Source organism: Euwallacea similis, chromosome 9 (assembly GCF_039881205.1).
Source record: "Euwallacea similis isolate ESF13 chromosome 9, ESF131.1, whole genome shotgun sequence".
In the NCBI taxonomy this organism is placed as follows: Eukaryota; Metazoa; Arthropoda; class Insecta; order Coleoptera; family Curculionidae; genus Euwallacea; species Euwallacea similis.
This window is the reverse complement of record NC_089617.1, coordinates 4,123,972-4,150,897: the sequence shown is the minus strand read 5'-3', so window position 1 is coordinate 4,150,897 and position 26,926 is coordinate 4,123,972. Positions and strand designations below refer to the sequence as shown.

General features: G+C 36.7%; 2 protein-coding genes across 7 annotated transcripts; both read left to right on the top strand.

Annotated features, from left to right (window-relative positions):
* The first annotated feature begins 229 nt into the window (after window positions 1–229).
* Window positions 230–14,298, top strand: Crtc (CREB-regulated transcription coactivator). 6 transcript variants are annotated; one of them, XM_066393106.1, is made up of 13 exons: window positions 231–651; window positions 3,187–3,351; window positions 7,019–7,222; window positions 7,893–8,026; window positions 8,079–8,229; window positions 8,743–8,853; window positions 8,985–9,047; window positions 9,232–9,327; window positions 10,307–10,477; window positions 11,964–12,026; window positions 12,387–12,597; window positions 12,952–13,111; window positions 13,163–14,298. In XM_066393106.1, exons 1-12 carry the CDS (start codon window positions 544–546, stop codon window positions 13,104–13,106), a joined length of 1,632 nt encoding a protein of 543 aa, XP_066249203.1. In that variant the 5' UTR covers window positions 231–543; the 3' UTR covers window positions 13,107–13,111; window positions 13,163–14,298. The 6 variants fall into 6 exon arrangements, with proteins under 6 accessions (XP_066249205.1, XP_066249203.1, XP_066249207.1 ...); XM_066393108.1 differs by lacking the exon at window positions 8,985–9,047 and having other exon boundaries at window positions 230–651; XM_066393109.1 differs by lacking the exon at window positions 3,187–3,351 and having other exon boundaries at window positions 232–651.
* Window positions 14,299–15,613: 1,315 nt separating this feature from the next.
* LOC136411051 (uncharacterized) lies at window positions 15,614–19,406 on the top strand. Its single transcript, XM_066393457.1, has 10 exons — window positions 15,614–15,671; window positions 15,874–16,064; window positions 16,120–16,363; window positions 16,427–16,715; window positions 16,762–16,861; window positions 16,911–17,012; window positions 18,009–18,164; window positions 18,220–18,272; window positions 18,545–18,595; window positions 19,283–19,406. Exons 1-10 carry the CDS (start codon window positions 15,614–15,616, stop codon window positions 19,404–19,406), a joined length of 1,368 nt encoding a protein of 455 aa, XP_066249554.1.
* Window positions 19,407–26,926: the final 7,520 nt, after the last annotated feature.

The window sequence follows — 26,926 nt, the reverse complement described above, 5'->3', positions numbered from 1 at the left end:
GTAATTGAGTATATGCATTTTATTGTATTTTTTTGGTATTAATGATAACACCACACAACTTAAGATGAAGACTATGCTCTTGAAAATTCTATTGAAAAGTGGATAAATCTAAAAAAAGTGAGGCTAATAAAATAATTGCACCTGGTTCCGGTCCTGAAAAAATGCGGCGCGACGCCGGCGCGGCACTTGACATTTCCGTGCATGTAGGCAACCATACATACATTGTTTTCATTCCAAATTCCAATCCTTGAAAAACGTGAGAACGCAATTTTTAGAGCAGCCCAGTCGGTCGACCAGCTGAGAATAAATTAATTGCCAGGCGTAATTACGATCAAGGGTTCGGGAAAATTATGTTTTCAGCAGCGTGTAGGGGAAAATCTGTGGTGAAATGACGGACCGAGCTTTGAAATCAAGTCGGCTGCGTTATCGATTGTGTGCCAACAACATGAACAATTGAGGATCGCGTCTTGTGAGAGAGAGTGAACGAACGAGAACCCGCGCAGTGCAGAACGGAGTGAATTTTTGTGTGAGTGAACGGCAGTAATGGCGAATCCCAGGAAATTTAGCGAAAAAATCGCCCTGCACACGCATCGACAGGCCGAGGAGACGGCCGCCTTTGAGAAAATTATGAAAGAAGTCTCGGACGTGAAGGTACGTCGGAAACTTTCCGTTTAACCTCTGAAATTAAGGCAACAAATCTGACCCAGCTAGAACGTAAACAAAATTTTTCTGCCTGCTGTTGCACTCAGCACAATAATAGTACTAGGCTAATTATTCCATTACTGCCTGCCAATACCAATTAATCCTCATTCTCAAAGCAATTTAACTAATTTTTACCCTGTTTTCCTGACAAAAACCTGCAATTCCATAAAATCCCCTTATGGACCTTCATTTGTTTCTAGTGGCTTGTCATGCTTTGTCATTGTTTAAAGCATTGATCCAAACAAGGATAAATAGCAAACACTCGAAAAATGTCTATTAAAGGAACAGGCAATTGTTGCTAATTGTACTCCACTAATTGCTATAACAATCAATAATAAATAGAAATTTTCCAATTTGCTTTGGAGTCAACAATCTAATTCTGTTGGGGTTCAGCTGCCTTGTTTTAATAAGTGTGTATTAACCCCTTCCAAGAGAAATTTACTTATCATTATTTAATGACCCCTAATTAAAGTAATGTTTATTTGCCCATTGATAAGGAAAGTTACTTTAATAACTACAGTAATTTTGTTAATTCTACTAAGTTAATACAACCTTGTGGATATTGCAGTAGAAAGCACTCAGAATAGGCTTGCTGCTGAGATACTGAACTTTTGTTTTGTGAGGTTAAGAATCTTTATTATGCTTCCCAAGCTGTTTTGCCCTACTCACTTTTAGATTCTCTTTAAGTTTGTGCCAGAAATAATTAGCATAACAGTAGCTTTATATCCACTATAGGATCCATAAGTAGGTAAATACCTTGTCAAGTATCTATATGCCTCAAGACTTACTTCTTTACTCACTTTACTTTAGTTAAGTCTTAAGGTTGATTTAAAAACATAGAACCAACTCATCTAGATCCTTGATAGATACCATAATCGACACTGAAAAGTTGGGTGAAGAGGTATAAGTTAGGGTAGATAGGTTGAGGGTATAGCCTGGTATTAATGTGATAAGTAGGTATCTCCCACTGTTATGACGTTGAGATTTGTGACCTTGAGATTTAAAGATAAAATATTTGGATACCTATTTTTATAATTTTGAGGGTAATCTTTATTCAATAACATGTAAGTAGATGCTATTATTCAATAGTTTACCAGGTAAAAAGTATTTTACTCTAAGTAAGTATACATACCATTCACATTTAAAAACTGCAAGAGATGTTTGGAAAATTTTTTAGGAACTACTATTTATTTCATTAAAAAAATGTTCTAAAGATTTATTGAAAATCATGTGGTCAATAAATCTGAATAAAATTTTCTCTTTTGATGTGTATTTTTACAATCAAAATATAGTTTTTAGAAATGAAACATTGAGTGAGTGATTAAAATGTTAGATCTTTTGTTTTTGACACTTCTTTGATGTGATGGAAATTATATTTCCCCTTGGGAAAGCCTTTCTGAGGTGTGTATTTGGATGGTCTATTTAGTTTGATCTTTCTTTTCAATTAGAAAGCTCACCAGAATGTATGCATTTATGTTCATTTTTTCTACTTGGAAGTGACTAATTACTGATCAAGTTTATAAACTTGACCTAAGGGATCCAAAAAACCATTTCCACTGCTTGTCATTTTATTTTTTCCATTCCTTTGTCTACAAAAAAATATTTACTAAAAAACATGTTTATGTAATTGTTTTGAAAAATAAAGTATAAAAACAAAAAAGTACTAAAGTTGGCCAAAAAAAAAAATTGTATATCTTGTGGTCTAAATATTTCTGCGGCCATCTATCTACTGCGCACCACGTGTTTTTTAAAATGATGTACGCTTTTATTCGGTGTTCAGATATTATCGCATGCGTGGTTACTTTAGTTAGACGACCTAAGGATTTTCTCTTATCACTACTAAGGCTTTATTTCTATTAGTTTCATATTTTACTTTTATATTAGTCATGATTATATGGATGATCAGTGAGACATTAGGGTAGTTCAAGAACGTTTATTTTTGAATGGTTGCCTTAGCTTAAAATTTTTAAAACTGACATTTTTTTGATATGTAATAACCAAAAATTTAATCATTCCTAAAAACGCGGTAAAATAATGAAAACCGAGATTAAAACGAATTATTTTGGATCTACTCCATTTAAAAATTTAAATGTTAATGCCCGCTATATTGTTGTTAAAAAGGACCATTTATAATTGTCATAAACGTCACATAGTTCGGTTTTGTGTGACATCATCATGCGTAAACGATGTTTGTTATATTTTAAATTTATTATTTAGGTAGGTATTAAATAAATTAATCAATTTAAAGTTGAGTGAAAATAAAGGAATTCGCCATTCATGTTTCACAGTCCAATCACTGTGAAATGTGTACTTTTAAAGTATTTCTGGCGATTGCATGAGAAATAAGTGCAACTTATTATCTGAATTACCCACATCAGTTCTAATCTGAGATCTTGACTTTTTAACCAAACGATATTTTTGTTTTTAGTAAGTCGATTGGCTGATAAGCCCCGAAAAAATTCGCAGATTTTTGTGATGTTTCAGGTGGCATCTCCGCACGTCGACCGCTCGTCACAATCGAAAAATTCACTGCGCATCACCGGCCAAGCGCTCGGCACTTTCCGGGGCGGCTCGCTGCCTGACGTTTCGGCACCCTGTCCGGGTGTCAAGATGTCATCATCAGGGCGCGACAGCGACGCACTCTCCAAGGTGACCGTTGCGCTTGCTCTGTTTCGAATCCCAGAAAGTTAGATTTCCCTTTATTTTGTTCTCCAGTAGATTTTCTTTACCTTCCCATCACATACCCTCACAAAGGCACGTCGTTTCTTATCATGGGGATTTGTATTGTTTACCTTATATAAGCGTTAATTAGCACAACTAAATGGCGAGGCAATAAATGACACATTCTAATTAGCATTGAAAAGTTTATTTTACGCCTTTATGTTGTGCTTCCGATGTCCAAGGAAATGTAGTTCCCGTGTGCAATAAATAATTTATGTAATTGTTTTTTGCTACATGAATTTCCAGAGTATTTAATTTATTTTTAGCGACTGCAAAGTTTTCTTGAGTGAGTGTTTTTTCCCTGCATTGCACCATTTGTTTGCAAATTTGCATTCTTCACTCTATAGCTCATTAACACTGACATTCTGCAGATAAGAAATAGGCCTTTTGTCCTCGAATTAAAAATAGCTTTCCAGGATATCTCAACTTTTAAGATCAAATCCTCAGTTTCAAGTAACATATATTCAAATCTTTTTTTTTTTTAATTTGCGCACTCAACTCATGATCGCCCACTTCAGTTTAAACAAATCTAATCCCTATGTAGATAGTAGTGTGTCACTCTATCTTAGATACGAACCTAATGCAAATGCTAAGTCGAGTTAATTAGTGCTTGCGCAATTATGGTTAAGTAGGACTATAGGAAGCATGTTCATGTGGTATATTAGTAGAGAGGACTAGGCCAATGATAAATGAGATAATGGCACTTAAATGTTTCATAATCGTCTGATAATAAGGGACGCATGTGTTACCTCAAGGGACAATTAATCAAAAACTGGCAACTTTATCTCAATGATAATTTCCATGCAAAGTCCTTGATAAAGTTATCAAGATTTCAGCTCTAAAGATAACCTCTAAGATAGCAAATCTGCGAATTTTCTTGCGCCGAGTTTACTGAAATATTTTAAGTCGCATTTTGACCTCAACTTTAACCATCAACTAAACGTAATTACATACTACTAAAATTGGTTAGTTTGTATGTGTCTCGGCATTATTTATGCATTTCCCGTTTTTTTAAATTATTATTTCGGGGGGTTCGTGTTGTAGCTCGCTATGAAATAATAATAAATTTTTATATGGATTTTATGGTTCTTTCAATTGTGTGGTTTGTTCAGCGTTCTAAGCCGATTTGTGTTGTATGTGCGTTGCAAATATGTGAACTTGACCTATGAAATGTTTTCTTTGGTCATCTATCATCAATCAAATAAAACTGCAAGTTTTTATTTGAAATCTATGAGAACGTTATTGCAAAATCTAAGTTTTTAGTACTATTGTTGAAGTTTGATAATATGCATTTGCACGTGACAGCCCTCATTTAAACGTTACACTTGGATAAAAGACTGTTGCAATTTTGCCATTTAAGTGGCAACAATGTTTTACATTTGACGACTCTCGCTTAGACATTGTCCTAGGAGAAAAGATGGTCGCAGAGTTGCCAGTTTTTATTAATGAGCAAATGAATTGGGGAATAAATAATACGAAACGACATAGAAATAGAGTAGAGAAAAAAAGTGTGTATTATTTTTTGAGCTGAAAAAAGTTGTGGATTTGATTTTTGTGTAAAGGTTCCGCATTAGACCTCGATACAAGGTTTGCCAATCGTGCTAGGACAAAAGGCTATTGCAGAGTTGCCGGCTATGGTTCATGAGTCAGTAAATTTGGAAATAAATTGAGAGTAAACGTGAAAACTGCAATAGCGAAAAACAAAAACCGGAAATTTATGTCCATTTTTTCGTTGAAAATGATGAACATGAAACCTTCAAGCTTGAATGGAGCAGCTGCTTAAATTCCGGCTTTAAGCGAATAGTTCTTCATGCTCTTAGGTATAATGTTTTCAACACCATCGTCAATTCAAATGCATTTACATACCATGATAAACAATAAACATGTCACCGAGGTGACTGTAATTTTAACTATTCCAGCGCACGTGTTTGCGAGGCAATTCCGATTTAACGATCCAATGCAGAATTCTTCAAATTGTATAGTGTATATACTGTAGAATCACAGTAATATTAAAACACAAGGATTTCTCGCAAAGCAACTTATATTGCTAATTATGGGATTAATCTAAGACCAGTCATTACAGGGGAGCAAAAAATAACTTGTATTATTATCCTCTTGGATTACTATTAAATATGCAACATGCGTATTTCGGTAGCAAAACAAACCGTAAAATGAAACAGAATGAATGTATCGCTAACTGTGGTCACGAGAAACTTTGTTTCATGTTTTATTGGCACAAAACGCAAAAACAATTAGAAATGTAATTGATTTATCGAATATTATGTTTAAAAACACGAGACACCCAGTTTAATATTGTAGAGTTATGTGTATTGATTTTATTTAATTGTATGGCAACGTCGATGATAATAGCACACCAGAAAGGGTTAAAACTTGATTAAAGGACAATGCGGTTTGAGTGGCAACAAGGCCTTGTTCTTTTGTTTGTAGTGACAGGTGACAGGCTCTTGAAGGGAGGCGGTGTTGCCGAAGTCTGACGTAGCAGAAGTTCAATCTTCTCGGTTTAGTTGAAGAAATGGGCGCTGAAGATATTGAAGGATAGATCTTTAAACAAATGTTGAAGAATGCATATTACGAGACGATAGGAGAATGACAATAAAAGGTGTTCAAAATCTGATGAAGATTTCGAATTTTTCTCTTCTTTTTGCTATTGTCAGTTAATCTAGCCTTTTTCTCTGATTTAATCAAACATTAACTGCCGTTTCTAGGTATACATATAAAGCCTAAGGACACAGGTGGGTTAGACAAGCGGAAACCAGCCCATATACAGATTTCGTCTGTTGTCCGCTTCGCTTAATTAAAATTATGCAAATCTAAAGCGATTTACTAAACGCGCTTCTCATGTAAATATTTTTGATTAAAATTCTAGCGATTTGTCAAGAGGATTGCCAAGGACACCCCGCGTTTATGGTCTTTTTTCAAGTTGCGAAGTAACTATTTTAACTTTAATTTCCTTCTCTGAAGAAACCAGTTCGCGCTGTTCTGTACAAATAGCACTGAAACTGGTTATTACATTTATTAATTAAAAACTAATTTTATCAATTTTTGTCGTAACCTTTAAACGGTTCTTTCAGCTTCAAATGCGCATTAGATTTTTTTCTTTACTGCGGGATAAATTCGCCAGCAAAATAGTTGCGGAAAGCCAAGAAGTTTGCATATGTTTGTAATTTATTTTCATTATCATATGGTGTTAAAACGAAAAGCAGCTCTTTATTGTGTTAATTAAACCGAGGACGCGTTTGTTTTATAAATCCTAGAATCTTAAAATAAACAAATAACAATAAAAATAATAAAGCATCTGCCATATTCGGGATGTGACCATCTTTGGGACTGGGATTTGTTATTCTGTCCAAGGATTTGAGATTTGAAATCTTGCAAATTCACATCTACAGCTATGCAATGCTAAATTCCATATACATGTAGAGTAGGAACCGTCAGTTGAGGTATTACACCTCAGACTTGGAGTTAAACCATTTACTAATTTTTACGTTATCTTATGATTTATTTGCTCAACGACGTTGTTAAATAAATTCTCTGTAAAATTATTGAAATATTTTTTAATTTTTGATAATTTCAGCCTAATGAAGAGCCACCCCAGTCTCGAATGGTGAATGCATCTGCCAGGCAAAGCCGGACTAGGTCTCCTGGAGGCCCCATTCGGAGCAGTCGAGATAGGAAGCCTTCGCCTTACTCCACTGCCGGTCCTTATTTGAGCCCCCCTTCAGATACAGGGTGGCGAAGAACTCATAGTGACTCTGCGTTGCACCAGAGTACCATGCAGGTAATACAGGGAACATGAAATTAAATGGGTGCCTACTAAACTATGTCCCTGATACGAAGTATATAACAGAACATTTGGCCCTTAAGTGCCGAAAAATCCCGGCATTTTTGTTAGTAGGCGAATTTCCAGAGAAACCATGAGTAAAAGCTACAAATTGGCCAATTCATTGGTTTTCACAGAAATTATCTTCCAAGTAAAGTTAGCAGTTCTTTGATTCTAAGAGATTTATTTAAAAATTGGAGTTATTAATTCTGCTAAAAATCAAACTACATTAGTTTTCTCATGTTAAGTGAACTTGTGAACGTATCTATTACCCTTTGCTACGCTAAAGTCATTGGCAGTTCTATGCAATTTTGTCTAGCTTGATCGAAGTTTGATAAATTCACATTTAAAACGCCATAAAAGGTATTTAAAATCTCTTATTTTTTAAATTTTATTCATAGAAATACTTAAATTTTTAAATCATTACCGCTATTTTATTAACAAGTGACCACCATTATATCAGATGTCCCGCTGGTTGGTGACTTATATTTGGGGCGACGTTGATTAAAAAAAAGCAGCCCTTGTTTGAAAATGATGATGGGTTATCAAGGGTGCTCTTTGACTGTTCTTTCTTTTCAGTTGAAATGTGGCATGGTTTTGTAACAAAGTTAATACTAAAATTATTTAGGGAATGAACATGGAACGGAGCGACCCATCTCAGAGAGTATCATGGGGCGTGTTGCCTATCATGAACGGCCCTGAAAGGAACCCAGACGGAAGACCAAGATCGAGTTGCGATATTCCTCGAGTACCTGGAATTCAGTAAGCAATCAACAAATCCTCATTAACAAAATAGCCATATACAACATTGCAGCATATATCCGTCTGCTCACGATCCGGGAATGGTTCAAATCCCGATAGGTAACAATACCGGCTCCCTGCCGGACTTAACCAACATGGACTTCACCTCCCCTATCCATGTCCCGATTGACCAAGAGCAGGACAATGGTTCACCCTACAGTTCTGTAAGTATTTTATTAGACACCGTTGCAGATGAGATATCTGGTAATGCTAAATCCTTACACAAGCTGATAAGGTTTGCGCTCCACACCGCAATTCTCTAATTTATGTATTGTTTGTTTTCAAATCTGAAAATATTTGTTTGCGCTTATCATCTAATAAATTATCGCGTTGAGTCAAATTGTTAGTATGCAATTTAAAACATCGATGTTGTTGTTGTTGTTGATAATGCGATGGTATCAGGCCACCGCCTAGCGCCGCCCATTTACAGCTTTATTCCGAGATGGATTTAACTTTTGTGTTAAATTGAACAAGAGAAGAATTAACAAATTTAGCACTATGCTGGCCACCATTTTCTCAATTCCCGACTGCAAGTTGTCATTTTGTCTGTTATTTTTTCAGTATATTTCAATATGATTGTAATAGTAAACATTTATTTTCTAATGTAGTCATTTTAGTAGTGCCACTCATCTGGAAATTCCCAGGGCAGTTTTAGTGTTAATATGTGTTCATTTCAGAGTCCCATCAATACGAGTCCTTCGACGCTATCCCCGACCAGTATGATGGCGGGTGTCCGAACTCACAACAATCGCTTTAATTTTACGCCGCCCGTATCACAACCCCTTTCGGTAAATATGCCCCTCAATGTCCTCAATTTCAGCCACGTTAATATTGTTTTAGTAGCGCTTTTAGCTGATTGTGTGGCTTCCGTCACCTTTTATTTGCAGTTTATTTTGCACGTCTTTTTGTTATTTTTCAGAATCATTTATCAGTTCCCAGTAATATTAGGTATTGTAGGTTTCAGCAGCGATCTATGTCTCAGGTAGGTGTATCACCTTTAATCACCCATTCACCAGTTAATTTTACCTAAAAAGTGGCATACTTGTCAGTGTTTATTCGTGAAGTTTCAAACTCATTCTAGTTTATTATTGTGTAATTTTGATCATAAGTTTCTAATTGTAGCTCTTTTGACATCTTTGGGTATTAAGGAATTTTGTGATTTTCAGAGTGATAAAAACATAGTGCAAGATAACATAGATTTCTCACAGTTGGGCGCTATGGCTGGGATGTACCAGCAGCCAGGATCTCCTTCATCACCAGTGGTACGTTCAGGATATTTTCATAATATTTATCTTTAATTTAAATAGACCAGAGAAATTTTTTTTGCCTTTTCTCTGCTGACTAATGTGAATATATGCGAGTTTAAGAAGAAGGCCGAAACTTAGTATCAGAGAATTATAACTGGAGCTCAAGTTCTCTCATTGACATAACTGACAATATGTAATAAAACTTATTACATTTTCTATCGTCAAATTGCATAGAAATGTAATTCTTTTTTATCAGAATATGTTTAAAACTGAAAAGAATTTTGTATAAAACTATAGACTTAAACCAGTTTATTTACTTGAAGCACCTAAGCCACTTGCTATGTTTGCGGATTTTTGCTTGTTGTACTTGTAAATATCTCACAGTCTATATTTTTATGTAGTTTGCGAGGTGCAATTCTCTATGGAAACAATGTTGAAATATTTTTATCAAATAATTACTGCATTGTAGGTGCACTTGCTTGTCCAACTTTGTTAAAGTAGAAGTTTAGAAACAGGGAACATTGATTTCTTTGTGACGATGTTAAACCAAATGGTTATTTTCTAAGCAAACAAACGATATTATTATTATGTAAGTAATAATAATAAGCAAGAGTATAACATTTTTTCGGTTTTCAGCTGTAAGATATCTATCGAGTCTTTAGTAGGTTCTTCGTGCTGGAGAAAAGTTTCTCAGTGCTCATTTATAAATTTCAAGAATCTCCAAAGATTTTTTTTGAAGCCCTCCAGTGTTGCCTAGTTTCTAGTTTCATTAAGTCTTAAAGGGGATCGCCGAGTCGCACAAATTTTTTTTTCTTGTTTTAGAACGATTTTTTGGTACTTCTCAAAAGGAACTTTTGATAGTTTTTTTTTTGGTATCAAAAAGCTTTTCGATGCCTTGCGATATATTTCAATATTTACCGATTTCGTAGAAAATGCTTATGTATTCAAAGTTGATTGGGCACTACAAAACACACAAAAGGTGGGATATTTTCAGCAATTACCTCAAATGGACGGTTACCGTAGTCCGAGGCCCAGTCCGCAGCCGTCCCCAACTTTGGGTGGCCGCCACTCCGCTCCTTGTAGCCCCGGGGAGCCTAGTCCACTACAGAATGACTACCATATCCATAACCCGCCCATGCCGTTCCATTTCGAACAACTCACAGTGGTAAGTTGCCTCAACCATATACACACATCTCCAATTTTTCTTTTCACGGAGCTCAATAGTCCATACTACGATCCTTCTTTATTTATTTTGCCAACAGGGAGTGGTAAGTCCCATCTATAGCTAACCCCCACTTAATAGCCACCCTCGTGTTCATCATATAACCATCGAAAATTGCGCACCATGCTCATTACTTTTAGCTTACTCCAGTGGCGACGTATACGTGGTCGAAAAGCTAGCAAAGCAGAGTTATTTGTCTGTGTGTTTTCAGCTCAAAATAGCATGTTCTAGATGGATAAAATTATAGTAAAAAACGACGGAGAAAGTTCACTGATGTGTGCATAATATAACCTTTTGAGTGTTAAAATGTCAATTAATAATAATTAAAAACTACTAATAAATCATAAGAGTCAAGGAATAATAATACCAGAAATTTGGTGTAATTACAAGAGCCTAAGTGCACTATATCTAATGAGAGAGATATCAGTAAGTGAGTCAGCAGTAACCTTCAACTGTTGTACTTGTTAACCATTAGTGATGAAATTTCACATCTGTTAACTTTTATAAGCACATTTCTGTGTGTCACAGAGATTAGTTATTAACGCTGTACAGTGACATAACCTATCTTCATCTGAAGGCATTAACGTCCAAGTTGACACATGTAAACTAATCACTGTTAGCGCCATAAATTTTTTGAGGTGCTAAAATAATTACATATTAAGTAAAAAAAATGTTGTTTAGAGAGGCGCAAAGAATTTAGAGAAATTATTTTCAATTGTCATACCAATCAGCGTTGTTGGTTCCATTGTTCTACGCACGAAAATAAGCGAATCACAGACATGTCTGTGATTAGCATCATGCACTGATAGAAATTGCCATCATTTGTCATATTTGTCAATTATTAGTGTTTAAGTTCTCGTATTTGTTAATTAATCTCCGTCGCCTTTATCACTTTTTCAAGGCCTTTCGGATCGTTTGAGCGGACATCACCTAAGCTACATTTAAGTCTAAGCGTGGCTAAAATTGAGTTTTGCATGTAGAAATACCAATTTAAGTCAGGTTTAGACATAAACTCGGCTTCTGGACATATTGTGAATATGGGGGTAAAGGCGATTGTTCTTTTACAGAATTGTCCTCATCAATGAGCTCTGTATTAAATTTGCCAACAGAGAAAACTACAATATAGTAATTATTGTGTGAAGGAAATCTCAGTTTTTAGAAATAAATATATTTATATAATATACTACTCATTAATGTCAAAGTTGTCACACAAAAACTAATCAGTGATACCAATTTTTTCGTTGGTCTCGAATTAGCGCCAGAAACTACCAGGTACTACTATCCCTTGACAGATGTTAATCACTAGTGTTAAAACTGTCACATCTGTTACCTCTCTATGTTGCTGTTTATTTTATTGGTCTGGTATTGTTGTTCCGAGGCTGAAACGTCAACATCAAGTGTGTAAATGTCGCGCATGTTGTGTTGGTAGGACTGGGCACAGCTAGTAGCCAGCCTAGTGGAGTCTGGCTGTACGTGGACCGCGGATATCGAGGTACTAACACTAACTCTTCCGTTTCTCTTCATATGTTTTGTAATGACTTTTTTGTATTGATCGTGTAATTTTTGTCTACTATTCTCGCCCTTTTTGAATGCTTTATTGCCTGCTCGAAGTATTATATTATAGTTTGAGGATTAAGTTCAATGCCCTTAGTAGCCAATTAAATGAATATAAATGGTTGTTCGTTGCTTCCCTTGTTGAGTGTTTCATTCCCATTTTTCAGTAGGTACAGAGAATTGGCATGCAAAAAGTTGTGGGCATGCGCCCAATTACTTTTTTCAAGTTAGTCATAACTGACTATTTGAGGTGTAATTTCTGAGAGCGAGTGACGTTGATTAGCTGTTGTGTATATAGTCGGACCCGCCCATCAGCCAAATGTCGTACGGCGACCAATCAGCAGCCAGTCCGCAAATGTCACATGCGCAGAACATGCCTGAGGTGGCGAGCGATGCAGGATATTACAGCACATCGCCATCCCAGCAGCTTGTGTTCCCCTCCCCTTCGCCGGGGTTGCAGAACACTTCCCCTAATACTCCTACTAGTTTGCCCGAAATTATTCTGACAGGTAAGTAGTAGGTGTCTTGATTAACTTGAATTTATCTAAGAGTTTTCGAGATTGAAATTAAATTTCTACAATATAACCAGCAAAAAAGGTAATGCCTTTTCTGAATTCTCCTTCAAACTGAAGGTTAATATAAATGAAATCTTCTAGAGTCTCAATTTAAGACAGCATTACTCTTACATGTATCTATGAATTATGAGTTACCATTTATCTCATCTTTTACCGATAAGTGCATTTAATACAGGATCGATTGATATATGTAAGAAGTTGGAAGAATACAAAATAGGACGAATTGATAGTTTTCAATAGATTTAAAAAAAGTTTTGTCAATTCTTATGCTTTTGTTTTTTTTTTAAGATTTTTCAGCGGGTCAAGATATTAGTCGTCAACTAGAAAGTGAGTTCCTGGACGAGCAACTCAAAGAGGGTCTCGGTTCTCTCGACTTTGCCGAATTGCAGATGTTGAACAATATCGGAGGCATGCCTGAAATCGTGGAAGACTACAGGTCATAACAAAGGTAGCTATTTGAACTCACCTGTGCTATTTGTGTTGAAAATTGTATTTGCAGGGATACTCCGCCGATTTAAAGTCGCAGCGGTGCCCTCTGTAGTTTCGATAACGATCTTGACTCTTAAGTGTGTGATTGGTAGATTTAGCGACAGTTGCCAATGTTGGATGCGTTTGTTTTGTTAGAAGGAGCTGTTCTAGGCGCCGCTCGGGCGATCTCTTAATGTAAATATATGAATCTTTGTCGTCTCACAGCAGTTTCTTCGTAGGATTTCGGGAAGAATAAGAGGAAAACCCAAAAAAGTAACAATTAAATATCGAAGACTGAAGGATAGTCTTTAAACGACTGTTTAAACAATTAAAAACGATTTTATTTGGGGGGAGTTAGAGATAATTACTTTACCAAATATTTATAGATTGGTTACATTTTTTATATATTGTATAAATTGTTTACATTTAGGTATAAACGAAGAGGAAATTTTATAAAACTATAGCCGACAGGCGGAAGATTTTTTATGTTTGTAGAAAGTGATTTATATTGTTGAATTTGCGTTCTTTTTTTGCCGTTGTGGAGCACGAATGACGGTCTATTGTAGGTAGTCTTATAGAGAAATTTGCAATGTAAGATTTGGTTGCAGAGCGGAAAATCCACGAGATCAAAATCGGGTCTTCCAGCAGGCCAAATCTACGTTGTAACTTTCAAACTGAGTTTTAAACCAAAAATAAACTGAAACGCAGAACCATTGATTACTGCTTACTACTACTACTACACAAAGTACAACAATAATTATTATTTTATTTGATGAATCAATCTAAAAGTTTACAACTTAATTAAGCTTATTATACATAACTTAATGTGTTCTACCGAATGGAGATGTTTGTTATATCGGTGTCAACACTTATATAGTAAAAAAGTTCATGTTGTGGGATCAAGCTAAAACGATATTGTTCAGATTAGCCTCATGACTGAGTTCGGAAAAATAAACAAAAGAAAACGACTTAAAAACGTTAAGTCTCAATTGATTTTTGAAAATTGTGTATTTTTATATTTGTTTGTATACATGTATATTGTGTATGGCGTATGGCTTTATTGTAAGTTCATCAATTGCAATACTTTTTTTAATTATTATGTTCGTTTTTTATTTGTCGAAGTGGTGAATATTAGAACGTTTTGAATAAATTTTGTTCTTCCAAAAATTTCTTAGGTGTTTTGGTGAAATCAACATGTCTAATTGGCAGGACCGCATTGGTGTAAATGAGTTTCTATTACGGATTAAAAAAGTGTTAAACTCAAGGACTTTTTTTGTAAAATACGTTTCCAAAGATTCTGTATATGCCACTGACCAAAATGAAAGTCTATAAAAAAGTTAAACAAACTGTAGCCTTTTTAATGAACAATAGCGCTGGAAATAAACTATATAAAAACAGTAAAAGTTAGTTTAGGTTGACAGGTACGGGGATTAATCTTCGATAATCTTGTATCTTAAAATGATGGGTTTGTTTCTGAATAAAGCTTATAGTCCCCAATCCATGATATACGCCGAGGTTGGCTCATTGATTGACTAGTATCAATGCTACTCAATCTGGATTTAACTCTGGATAGCTTTTCTAGATCCACTTGAATCGTCTTAATCTTTGAGTCGTCACAAGGCTTTCTTCTATCGCCCTCTGTAATTTTGGCTCTTGTGGTTTTCTGTCCACCTGTTCTTGTGGGCTGACATTTGGTGCCTCTTATAGGATTCATCTGTCTATTTCAAGAAAGGTATTTGAAGAATCTTTTTGGATGTCCCTTAGACTAGTCTGCCCATTTAGAATTAACCCTAGGATTTTCCGTTACTCAATATTCATAGCACCAGTTTTGCAATATAGCGATCTATAAACATTCAAATGAATAGTGTTCTCGATGTTTGCAACCATTTTCTTGAGTTAGTTCACTTTGGAACACCTGTAACTTTTGAGGCATTGCTTATACATCTACGTAGTATTTTTTAAAACGAGCAACTTTTGTATAAGAAAAATTTAGCTAAATTTCTCTATTTTTTTCTTTCTAACTTTAGCTCTTGTTTTAAATAATTGGCTTACGGACATCCTGTATATACATTTTTCCAGGGTAAGGGGCTATCGACCATTTGGTTTCTCTGACGTCATATAATATATTTAACGTTATTTTTACTTTATGGTTATTTACAAAAACATACACTAAAATTAGTTTGGAATTAACAAAAGGTGCAAAGCTACCAGAGAGTCCTAATTTCTGAAAGTCACGCGAAGGGGGAGATGGTACAGGGTACGAAACAGGTGGAAGTTCGATTTAAAATTGCTTTTGGCGAGAAAATTGCTGTCGATTTGTATATGCCATTAATTAAGGTTGGTTTATTCATGTAGCGAAGGTTAAACATAACAATATTCTTAAGAGCAAATTTATGAGTCAAGAAATCTTGTCTTTAATCATAAAATTATTAAATGAATTGATATCAATTCAAAACATTTAAAACTCTTTAAGAGTGCAGACATGCCTTGCAACCTGAAGGAAACGGCTGATAAATGGTTTCGATTGGGGCTCATCAAAGGTAACTTTACCTCATGTCTATTCCATACAAAGTTCTGCCTGTCAAAATTTAATAGAACTGACTTCAGCAGTGAATAGATCGTGACATTTAAAATATTTCAAGTGGGAGTGGCTAGCATCACAGGAGTGGGGGAGGGGGCACCGCCGATTGGCGATTAGGCTTCGTAAGACAATTAAATCGTATTGGCACCATATTCTTCCAGGAGATATTCTATGGTTCATCGACGAGGAAATAAGAATACGCTCCCAGAGCTGTTTCTACTTTTCCGCCACGTACACTGTTGTCCTTTTCTGCAGCGTGGAAATTGTCTGCCAACTTGCCCTCTTCATAACCGAAGAACGAGAGATCCAACATATCTTGTCTTACGGTCCCATGTTTTTTACCTCTATCCAGGCAACTCTTTCACAGTAAAGTTAAATTGAAATTTAAAGGAAACACCACTTTTTAGGTATTGGTAGGTGCTCTACCATTGATGATTCAGAGGAATACCTACCAGGGCATCTGTGAAGAGTACTGGAGGATATGTAATGTTAAAAAGGCAGAGCGCAGCGCCCTCCGGGAGATGCAGAAGCTTTTCAACACCTGCTTATCACTTCTAACTGTGTTCTTTATTTTAATCATTGTTGCGATTTTTGGATATATACCCTACAACGGGTTGAACTATGATGAGAACATCTTCCCAGTAATCAAAGGTTAATGGAAATCTCATGCTCGAGTGTCTCACACTAATCAAACAATTTTCTATAATATTTCAGCGTTAAAACTCCTGGAAGGCTTTCCTAGATGGCTGCCCATAGCCCTTATAATCTTGAATTATGCCCTTATCCTCCCCAAAGCATACTATTTGGCAATCAATGCTCTTCACCTTATGCACATGTGCGTCATGTATGCTGTGTCCAACATGGTGTTGCGAGGCATGTTGGACAGCATTCAGCACACCAAAAGAGGCTTAACAGAGCTGAGGTTGGTCGACCATGAGGAGTATCAGCATATGGTTCAACTGAAGTTGAGGGATTGCGTGAAGTTAGACGTGAAGATTAGGAGGTTGGTTTTGAGTGCTGATTTCGTTTAAGGATTGAGGTTATTGTAGGTTTGCAGATTCCCAGATTAAGTACTTTAAGTGGGTTATGATGCTGGTGGTGCCAAATGCTATTGTACTTCTTAGCTTATTGGCCTATATTAATGTGTTTGTAAGTTTATTATTTATGTGTGGGAGTATGTGTGTATTGAGGATTTTAGATGGCAGGAGGGGATAGTCCTATAGGGTCTCTGTGCTATACCCTTGATGGTAACTATATGGCCCTTTTATACGGGATTTATTCCGAACTTTATTTGGCACAGGTGGGTAGGAAGGTTGAAATTTTCCTTCACCATTATATGAAGAAAATCTTCATTATGAGTGGTATTTTGAAACTGAAAAAACCCTGTTTTTTTTCATTTTTGCATTAATTAAAAAAAAAAAAATTATCACTAATAGCTTTTTTTTGGTATGAAGCACGACATCCTCCTACTCTTATAGTGTAATTTCCAAACTTGATCTTGCACTTTCAGCACTAGGAAAACTTTTGAATTAGAACATCATCTCACCTCTCAAATATATAGGGTCATCCAAGCAAAAACTCGACCCCTCATAATCTTGAAAAATAAGAACTTTTGGAAAAATTCCTAAAATGCGTTAAAATAGTTTATAAGGGAGACGAATTTTTATATCAAGTTCAACCTCAAAATTTTACTCTTATACGTGTCACAGCAACCCTCTCAAAAACGTTAAATGACACGCGGGTCATGTGATGCCTCTAATTAAAGGTCTTTTAAACTACATTTTATGGTGTAACATGATTCAAAATCTATCGTTTAATTGTTGAGAAAAACAGTTTTAGATTTCGTATAAAATGCAATAAAAACTCAGTTAAATAGTACGTAAATAATAAAAAACGTCTTTATTGAGAGGAAATTCGGTTGTTTTCCATTTTGTGTCAACAAACAGTTTTTTGTTTAAAAAATAAAAAATAAAAGAATAAATAAACAAATAAATAAAATGAACAAGGAGGGGTTTATGAAGTGTGAAACTGAAGAGTTTCTTTTATAATATTTTCTAGCATTTAATGAACCAGAGCTTAGAATTTTTTTGGTGTGTCTTAAGACATAACCTTGCACTGGAAGCATAACTTCTGAACTCGACCTTGCACTGTGTACCGCATGCGTAAGGAGACTTTTGGTTTCAGCTGAGTCATGACATGATTTCACTCCAGGAGTATAATTGTTGAACTTCACCTTAAATATGGAATATTAGCGCAACTGATCAGATTACAAACTCATTATATATTCATCACTTAGGTCGGGCTTAACCGGCTTATCTTGGAGAACACCCCCTGGCACACCTTCTCTCTCTCAAACCGAAGAACAATGCTTATATTCCTGAGTAACCTACACAAACCTAAATACATTAATGCGGGAGGATTGGTCGATTTCAACTACCAAGTTGTTATAATTGTAATCATCAATCAATTTTTGTTTCAGTACTCTTCTAACTTCAACATTTCATTAGGTCATGCGCAAAGTGTTCAACCTCCTGACAGTCTTTTCTACTTTGGCCTTAGAGTAGCTGCCACCCTCAATGGCGCCCCACACCAAAGCGGAGCCATTAAATTACTTAATAAACTTAAACTGGAGTAAGCGGAACCTATAACTCCCAAACCGACGATTAGAGATAGCTGAAAATGTGTTTTAAGCATGCAATGCCCTGAATTGCACTTTATAATAAATTTTCTGGCTTATTTTAGTCTATTGATTACTAACAAATAGTACGAAGAAAATCATTCTATCCTTGGAATTAGTGACACATGTGTAATATAGTTTTGGGGTGATTTCAGATATTGGATTCTCAGTGTGAGTGTGGTATGTGATGAGTACGCCCACTCCAAGTATTGTTCAACATTTTTTTGTATTCATGATCCTTTTTTGTCGTGGACTAATATGTGTCCCATAATTCTTGCGAAAAAGAATCATATGACCTGTATTAATATATTTTTTTGAACTAAGGACTATTTTCGGGAGAGTTCAGTAATTGCACTCCTCGCGTGAGTGTGTTAGACATAACATTCAAACTCACTCCTAGTGCGTAATTCTGCCCTGTCCTCATGATCGATCTAATCCGATAGGTGATTAATAATAATAGTCATTTGCATGCTGATTAGACAACAAACAAAACAAAGGATGAATGATAATACACGTAACGGGTTTTCGTGGTGTAAACGCATAAACTAAAGTATATGCAACACATTAATATGCGTTTAAGGTCGGCTTACATGGATATGAATTAACTGTATGTTTGAGGCTCCGGCCTGTTAAGCAGGAGAGTCTGTTTTAATATTTCGCTTTGTTGGAGGTCGTAAAGTATATTTTTTTTATTAGGGGGTTTAATTAAGTTATCGAAGCTTTAAGCGGCTATTTAGATTTCATGTTTTCATAAAGGTTACTTTAGTTCGGAACTGTGCGGCTAGTTTTCTTATGGTTTAGAAGGGGAAATATTGAGGAACGTCAGCAAGAATCTCTTCATCTATGAGATTTTTAGTTTGATTCCCCACATTTACGTCTGTGAATGTTTATAGGCAAATCCGAGGGGAAAAACTGGTAATCTCACAACAAGTTGCTCACACTATGTTGAAACAGCCCAGTGGCGTACCTTCAATAGGAACGGAGTCGGGTATCTTGAAAATCAAGTTAAGCTGCTAATTCTTAAGTTTAACACTTAAGGACTTCTCGAGACAGGGACAGAGAGATAAAAGGAGGGAAAAGAGAGCAAATAGCGAAAACAAGGCGATATTTAGAGGATCTACTGACAGAATATGAGAAACTGAGGTCCGCAACGTATTAAGAAGCAGTGAAGGAAATGGGAAAAATGGAAGAAAGGAAAATATCAAAAAGACAAAATTTAGGAGATTCAGAGTAAATCTCTTGAAATCTTGAAACATCTGAAACTGAACATCTTCGTGACTTCAACATTCGAGCTTTAATGAACACTAGAGATTTTTTTCCCAATTACAGGACATCGATGCACGTTGTTTTAGAGAGGTTCAATGACTTCCGAGGACTATTAATTCCCCTTTATAGAACAGGTGAAGTGGGTCTTTTACTGTTCCGGTCATATCCCTGACATTTAGAAGGCTGAACGCCCGCGTCACGATTATGGAGCGAAAAATGTCAGCGCTCATAATGATCTAAAGGTTATTATGGGCACCTTCGACCTGTAACTTCTTGTATGGACTCTTAAAGACCAATGTCTCCCACATCTCAGTTGTTCCAGTATCTTTTTTCATTTTTTGGACTCATTCTTCGGGTTTCACGTTGACTTGCAACACATCCTTCTGATACGTCGCTGATCCAGTTTTCAATTAAGCCCCAATTAAGCGCATGTTGCGTGAATAAATTCACACTCCCGACGAGGCCGCTCATCATGGCCTTATTAAACCTGCGGCCTATCCTGGAATATTAGGTTTTAGTTTGCGAATTGTCTCATTCAATTAATGTTAATAGAACACTCTCTGGTGTAATTTAGATCGAAATTGCATCTCGGCTTGGCCAAAGTAACACCACATTACATCCTCCGCTCTGTTTTCTCAAGTCATTACGTTATTAAGGCTTTTTTCCAAAGTGTTATTTCTAATAAAAGTGTTGACTTTGATGGTAGTTTGCGCGCAACGGAAATACAAGAAGTTCGACAGGTTGCGATGGTCTTGTTTTGCCATTTCGACGGTTGATTGATGGGCCTTATTGGGTCGACTGGAAAGCTTCGGAGATCGATAACAACGGTCGTTTAAGAGAAGATGTTTCAGTCGTTTTAGCGGTACCTAATAAAAATAAGTAAAACAAATAAAATAAATGAAACAAACAGAATAAAGACAGAATATCTAGAAAAGAGATTACAAGCAATTCGGTTTAAAACATCGATACACATATATTGAGAAAATTTCCGGAGAACTTGCCTATACCTCTCTTCAGCATGTTGAACAAATTGGGTCGCCGTGAGGCCGCGATTTCAAAATTTTAACGATGTTATATTCTCGACGTTTGGGATGTCGAAATTCCATTTTTTTATAGAACACCCTGTATGTTATTCGTTTTTTTAAATCCACCATGCATTAGGGTGTGGTGGAAGCCATCCATAGATAGCACTATACACACCTCCCTTAGGTTTCGGGTAATTTGTAGTTAATGACGTAGAGTGGTTCCTCCTCAAGCCCTGGAAAAAATCTCTCCATTGGACGTCCTGTAAATATTATTGAATATTTTGAATTCTAGCAAAGAATTTTAATTTCAAGAATAAGTATAAACATGAGAAAAATTTTTGGATTTTAATTCTTGAAGTCAAACCTTGGTACGTCTCTGGTTTTAAATATGTATCTTAGTTAATTAATCATTAGGCCGCATATCTGAACCGAAAGCAACAGTTAGGTGGTACGACACGACCGTTATTGTCCAGTGACACCCACTAGACATAACTCGACACCGAAAACAATGCCCAATTTTACTTATACATCGCCTTGAATTATTTAAATGGCTACCGATTCGTTGGAAATGATACATAATCTTAAGGTCTCTAGGTCCGGCTCGCATTTAAGCATCCAATTAGGTGACTCAGCACATGCTCGCTTTGGATGATAACACTCTTAAGCTACAAAAAACTCAACCTCAGACTTAATATACGAAGTCTTAGTTAGTTAACACCAACGTCATCTCTTGAGCACGCGCTCATTTAGATCCTTTTAGCGCCACCTTTTGGTGACTTTCAAAAAGTGCTCAGCTACTACCTCTATTGCCATGTTTAGAACTAAAAGAACCGACATGATTGCAAGTCCTAAACGAATCGAAGAAAACGACCCATAAGTTCAACTACAATTATAATATCTCAAATTTAATTACTCGCCTTCTTTGCGTCGCATTTTTTGCGTCAGAACTCGCATTTATTTCCCATTATTAATAAAAATGGGATTTAGGGAATGTCACTAGATGGTGCCACCCAAGTCTTGCAGCCGACGTAAGAAATTGAGTTTTATGGTTTATATTATGCGTGGTTTTTGTTCGAAGAAAATTTATGGTTATTAATCAAATTGATTGGAGACAACGCCAAATAGGGCATAAAGGGACGCTCCTTAATATTAATTTGACCTGCCGGCCTGAAGGAGTGCCTCTATAGGGTGTGAACGTGCAAAATCATTCAAACAAACTTCCTTTTCTGCTTTTTTAATGCTTTATTGAGGACTTCACACAAAGAGCGTAACGCTGACTTGGAGTAGCTTGCAAAAGAGCCCATTTATGGTCGCTACACGACACTTCCCGAAAGATCCATCAGTCACCCAAAAGGTCAACCAAACCGCAACCAGCGTTAACGTCATTCCGATCTGAAATTTACAGTCCATTAAACCATGCACTCGACTAATCTTTAAAATTATCTCCACTATTATCATTATTGTTATGAATATACAACATGGAGTAAGTTTCGCAAACCCTGCTAGCGTGCCCGGGCACCGTTACCTTGCAGGGAAATTTGCACAAAAATGTCGCAACGAACATTATAAATATGGTTAATTACCAGACACTCCTTCGTTTTGTGGGTATCTTTCGGCTGACACAAATCTAATGCATGTCACTGTGTCGGCTAAACATGCACGAGAGCTTTCGGGTTTAGCGCCGATATCGATTTTGCTTTGCTGCAGTGTATTTGTCATCTTCTAATCCGATAACATGGCAAAGCACTTCTAGAAGGTTCTAGAAACATGCTTGATCCAACGATAGTCAACAAGCATTAGCGCCCTCTATGGGCGAAGCTCAAATAATTTGTCTGTTGAGCAAGAGATGGCGCAAAGGAGATTTAATATCTAACTCCCTAGCATCTCGTATGGTCGCTTACAACCACTGAGCCCTCTCTGAATTGAGTTGAAAATCTGCATTTTTTTACCTTCTTAAGAATTTCTAAGAATTTTGTGCTTTTTTGATTTTTTCGTTTGTTAATTTATTAGACGAAGAAATAGGGCAAAAATCTCGTAGTCAATAAAACATATTATATTCGGTGCTTTTTCACTTTCCCTCAAGTAAAGGAAAGCATTGAGTGTCTCTTAATTAATTGCGAAGAATTTTCTGCTGGTTCTCAGCAAATTCGTAGATATGTGTCGAAACCAATATATATATATTTTTAATTTGAGGTCTGTTACGTTTACTTCTTACGAAGAATCTTTAGGTTCTACTTTATATAGACAAAAAGACCAGAAAAGGATAGGTCTAAAGAACTCATAGATGTGAAATAGGTGACACTCAGAGAGTTCTTTGTAGGTTTCTTTATACCGACTCCAGAAACCTATTTATGATTAATGAATGAATTACAAAGAATCTCTTGATTGAGAAGCAGAAGTCTTTCTAGATGAGGAAGAACAGCGAAAGATAAAATTCTATTCAACTTCTTTCTTTTTTCTCTTGAAATACAAATGAAACTCGTGCATTTCAATAACGTCACAAGTACGGTTTTTAAGTAAACTTTATGGTAATAGCTTGCACGTGTCTCCCTCTCAGGAAGAGCCTCGGGAAACTCCTACATTTCTTGTTTCTGGATAGAGGGCGGCACCACTCGTGCGTTCGGAAAACTTCATCTCCGATTTGTTTACGCACGTCACGTACGATCGCACCGGATAGGTCTCAGAACAGACATTGATCGTTGCGGGGGTACGGGACATATAGCGGTGGAAGTTCGCGCTAATTTGCTATAGATGGCACCACTGTCAAAAACCTGCTTTGTTTTGGGTATTTCCTGGCGTTATTTTAAGCCAGAGTTGCTGGGTATTCTTCCCAGTTTCGGTGTTGATTTTTATCTAAGAGGTCTGCGCTTGACCCCAGCGTCACGTGCAGATCAAACACCTCTACATAAGAAAAACCGTCGAATAACAGCTCAAAGGTCCCGAGGTGAGCGTCATTATCCTCGGCTAGTTAATAAAGATACATTTACGGATTGCCAAGTCCGATTAATCCCGGATTAAATAATTTCAACGGTAAATGCATAACCTTTCGCACATTATTTAATCGGGACTTCGGAGGTGTTAACATGACCCGCGATCAGTTTATGGGAAAGTGCGATTTGAAGAGTCACGCCTTATCTTATTTTTCGCATCTCTCTCTCTCTTTATTTATTTACGTTGGGAGTGTGATGCGAAAAGGAGATAATCCGTTTTGAAGAGATAGCTGTACTAGAATATTACGAGTGTAACGGATGTTGCTGGATTTTCAATTCAGTCTTGAAAATCGATCCTGCCTCGGCGTTCGGCCACTTTTTGCATTGGGCCATCAGTGATATCATTCTTGGGCGTTTGCGGAAACAACTGCCGCAGAAATCGATCTAAATGTGCCGGCAATTTCAAGGAATAAGTGACCACAGTTTTCTGATTTAATGGGTTCGAAGCGGACACTCAAGTGGTTCGAATGGACGAAGGAGATGTAGCTACTGATGGGCCCAATTATAGTGATTGAGAGTGCATGGAACTGAGGCCATAAATGTGCGATAAAAACTATTTTAGATGGTCTTCAACAGTGGCGTTCTGGGTCCACTTCAAAAGCCATTTCCTCGCAAGCTAAAGGCCCGATTACACGTCCAAATAAAGGTTTCCTGCAGATACAACAGGCGGATATCGACTCGATTGGCACCGATTCGCTACCGTCTTACCCAGACCGAGAAAAGTCTTATTATTGCTTTATCTGATTGCGAGATAAAGAAGATAATTGTCGCCCGCGGCCGCTGAGGTCGTAATTAACGGAACGGACTCAGCCAAACAAAATAAAAACACCGTGTTACACAACACTTTAAATTTTAATTAAAATTAACTTTAATTACTGGTAATTCTAGTGTTCTCGGCCTCTTAATCGGAAAACGCCACCATTAAGGTTTTTATGCGCTTTGCGCGTATATTCAATTAGAACCCTGGAAAGCGGTTGCTACTGCCAAAATGTGGCTTTCTATTACTTCTTCTTTTTCTGAAGTTACAAAAGAGGTTCCTAAACTTTTCCAGAGCACCCCACAAGGGCAGAAGTACCGCGCAGAAGCCTCTTCCGATTTCATCCATATTTCTAACGATTTTCGAGCAACTTTTCGATACTTTCTTAATGTGATCTCCAATGGTTCTTCGGCGCCGAAACTACAAAACAGAAGTTCCACAACTTTTTTTAAATGGCTATAGAAAATTCACAAATTCATCTCAAATTCTACTGAAAGCAGTTTTGCGTGTCTTTCTTAACACCCATGGACGGAAGGGCGAAAAATCTACTCCCAGACCCAATAATTTCCATCAAATTTGACACTAATGACACTCCTCCGAAAAACACATTCGTGTCGGGAGCTAATTAACCCGCATTTGGTGGGCTTGGTCCAATGCAGACTCGCCCGAGATGGTCATTACTGTCTTCAGATGATCTGCGGGCGGATAAAGTTCATCTATTCCAATTATTCAGTCGAAAAATCATGTTACTGTGCCACTAGGTAACGAAAATTATATAAGAGGCCGCACTCGGGCGAGATATATGAACTTGGGACCTTCTGAACGTGGACAGATCGTGATGACCCTTGCTTGGTTGCAGTTTCAGAGGCGTCTTTAGGCCAACATGAGTTACGTTTAATGGTCTGAAAAGTTGGATCCTGGTGCTTAAGATGGTTTTTGACGATTAATTACTTCCAATTTAAGTAAATAAAACATTCAGCATGTGCTAAATCGGGGTCGCCTGGAGGCTACCCACTACATATCATCTTCATTTCTTTCAGAGGTTCGTGGTCTAGGTGATGATTGATGTCTTGGGAATATCAACAATTGTATAGATGTAGAAAAAATTGACAAGTTTCCTGGAGTTGCCCTCAGGTTAGGATTTAAGGTGGGTTTGGGAATCTATCAAAGCTAGTAAGGATGCTTGCAGGTCAAGAATTTTTGAGACTTGCTGGAACGCCTACGGCGAGGGCCTAGAAAATCTACTCGTTTAAATCCTGAGATTCTACATAATAAATGGAGTTTTCTTAAGGCTCGGTGGATACTTAAAAGCAAATGGTTGATAAATCTATTGCTGTTGTTCGGGATTCTACTGAAATATCTAGATATACTCCAAGGTAATAATTAAACAAGAAATTAAAAATTGCTTAGTTAAATCTAGATTTTACTGAAAATGGCGAGCATATTCGTCAGGTTCAAAGAAGATTGAATGCTCCTCTAAATTCAGTGAACAGCTGGAAACAAGTGCTGACCGAATTCTTTTCCTATAGGTTTCAATTCGTCCAGATAATGAATATTTAAGTAAATAATTAAAACATTTCTAAGGGTGGTACCACAATTTCCTATATTAAATCTGATTCAGAAGCATGCCAAGGTTTGGTGCGGACACGCTTTCGTTAGGTACCAAGGGGTTCGCCGCTTTAAATAACCACATGGTACCACCTAATCTAATTCCTGACACTTTCGACATTTAACAATTCAATTTTGACTAATGCACCCATTACCCAATAGTCGCCCAACGAATCATGGCATTCCTGATTAAGCGTTTAAGGAATGCACCAGGGCGTGGAACCAAAAAAAACTACGTCCAGTAGTACTGCAATAATATGAACCAAATTAGTTAGCGATATCAGGAACCATTAGGCAGGAGCTAACTAAAAAACAATGATATAATTATTACGAAACCTCTGAGTATGGTAGTACTACGGTACTAGGCTCATGTTTAATTCATAACAGAACTTGCATAGGAAGGTGCGGTTCTAATGTCGTATTAATAGGATTTTGGGATCGGTCATAACTGATGTCGTACTTTGTAGGTTTTATTATGCAGTTTGGTAATGCGAAATGCTTGTCGTCGGGTTAAATAGAGGGCAAAGGTGTCAGTCAAACCATATCGGATTGAAACGAGTTGCACGGGGGAATTTATGGAGCGTTGCAGCAGGAAGAAATATATATTTTTTAACTTACAGTTTTTACATCTTCGTCAAAACTAAGAGCGGCAGTTACTTGTCTGTAGGAAGATTGCTCGATTTGAGTACCATATCGAGGGGTCTATTTTTAAAAATAAGGAAGGTGATATTTTCCCAAATTTCGAAGTTCGTCGAATTGAGTGACAGCTACGTCAAAAGCGACAATTGTAATCTCCTTTTTGGGAAAAATGACATAAAATTGACGCAGCTGTTACTCAGTTCAAATCTTTCTAAGAAAAATTTTTCTTCGTCTCATACTTTCATGAGTCCG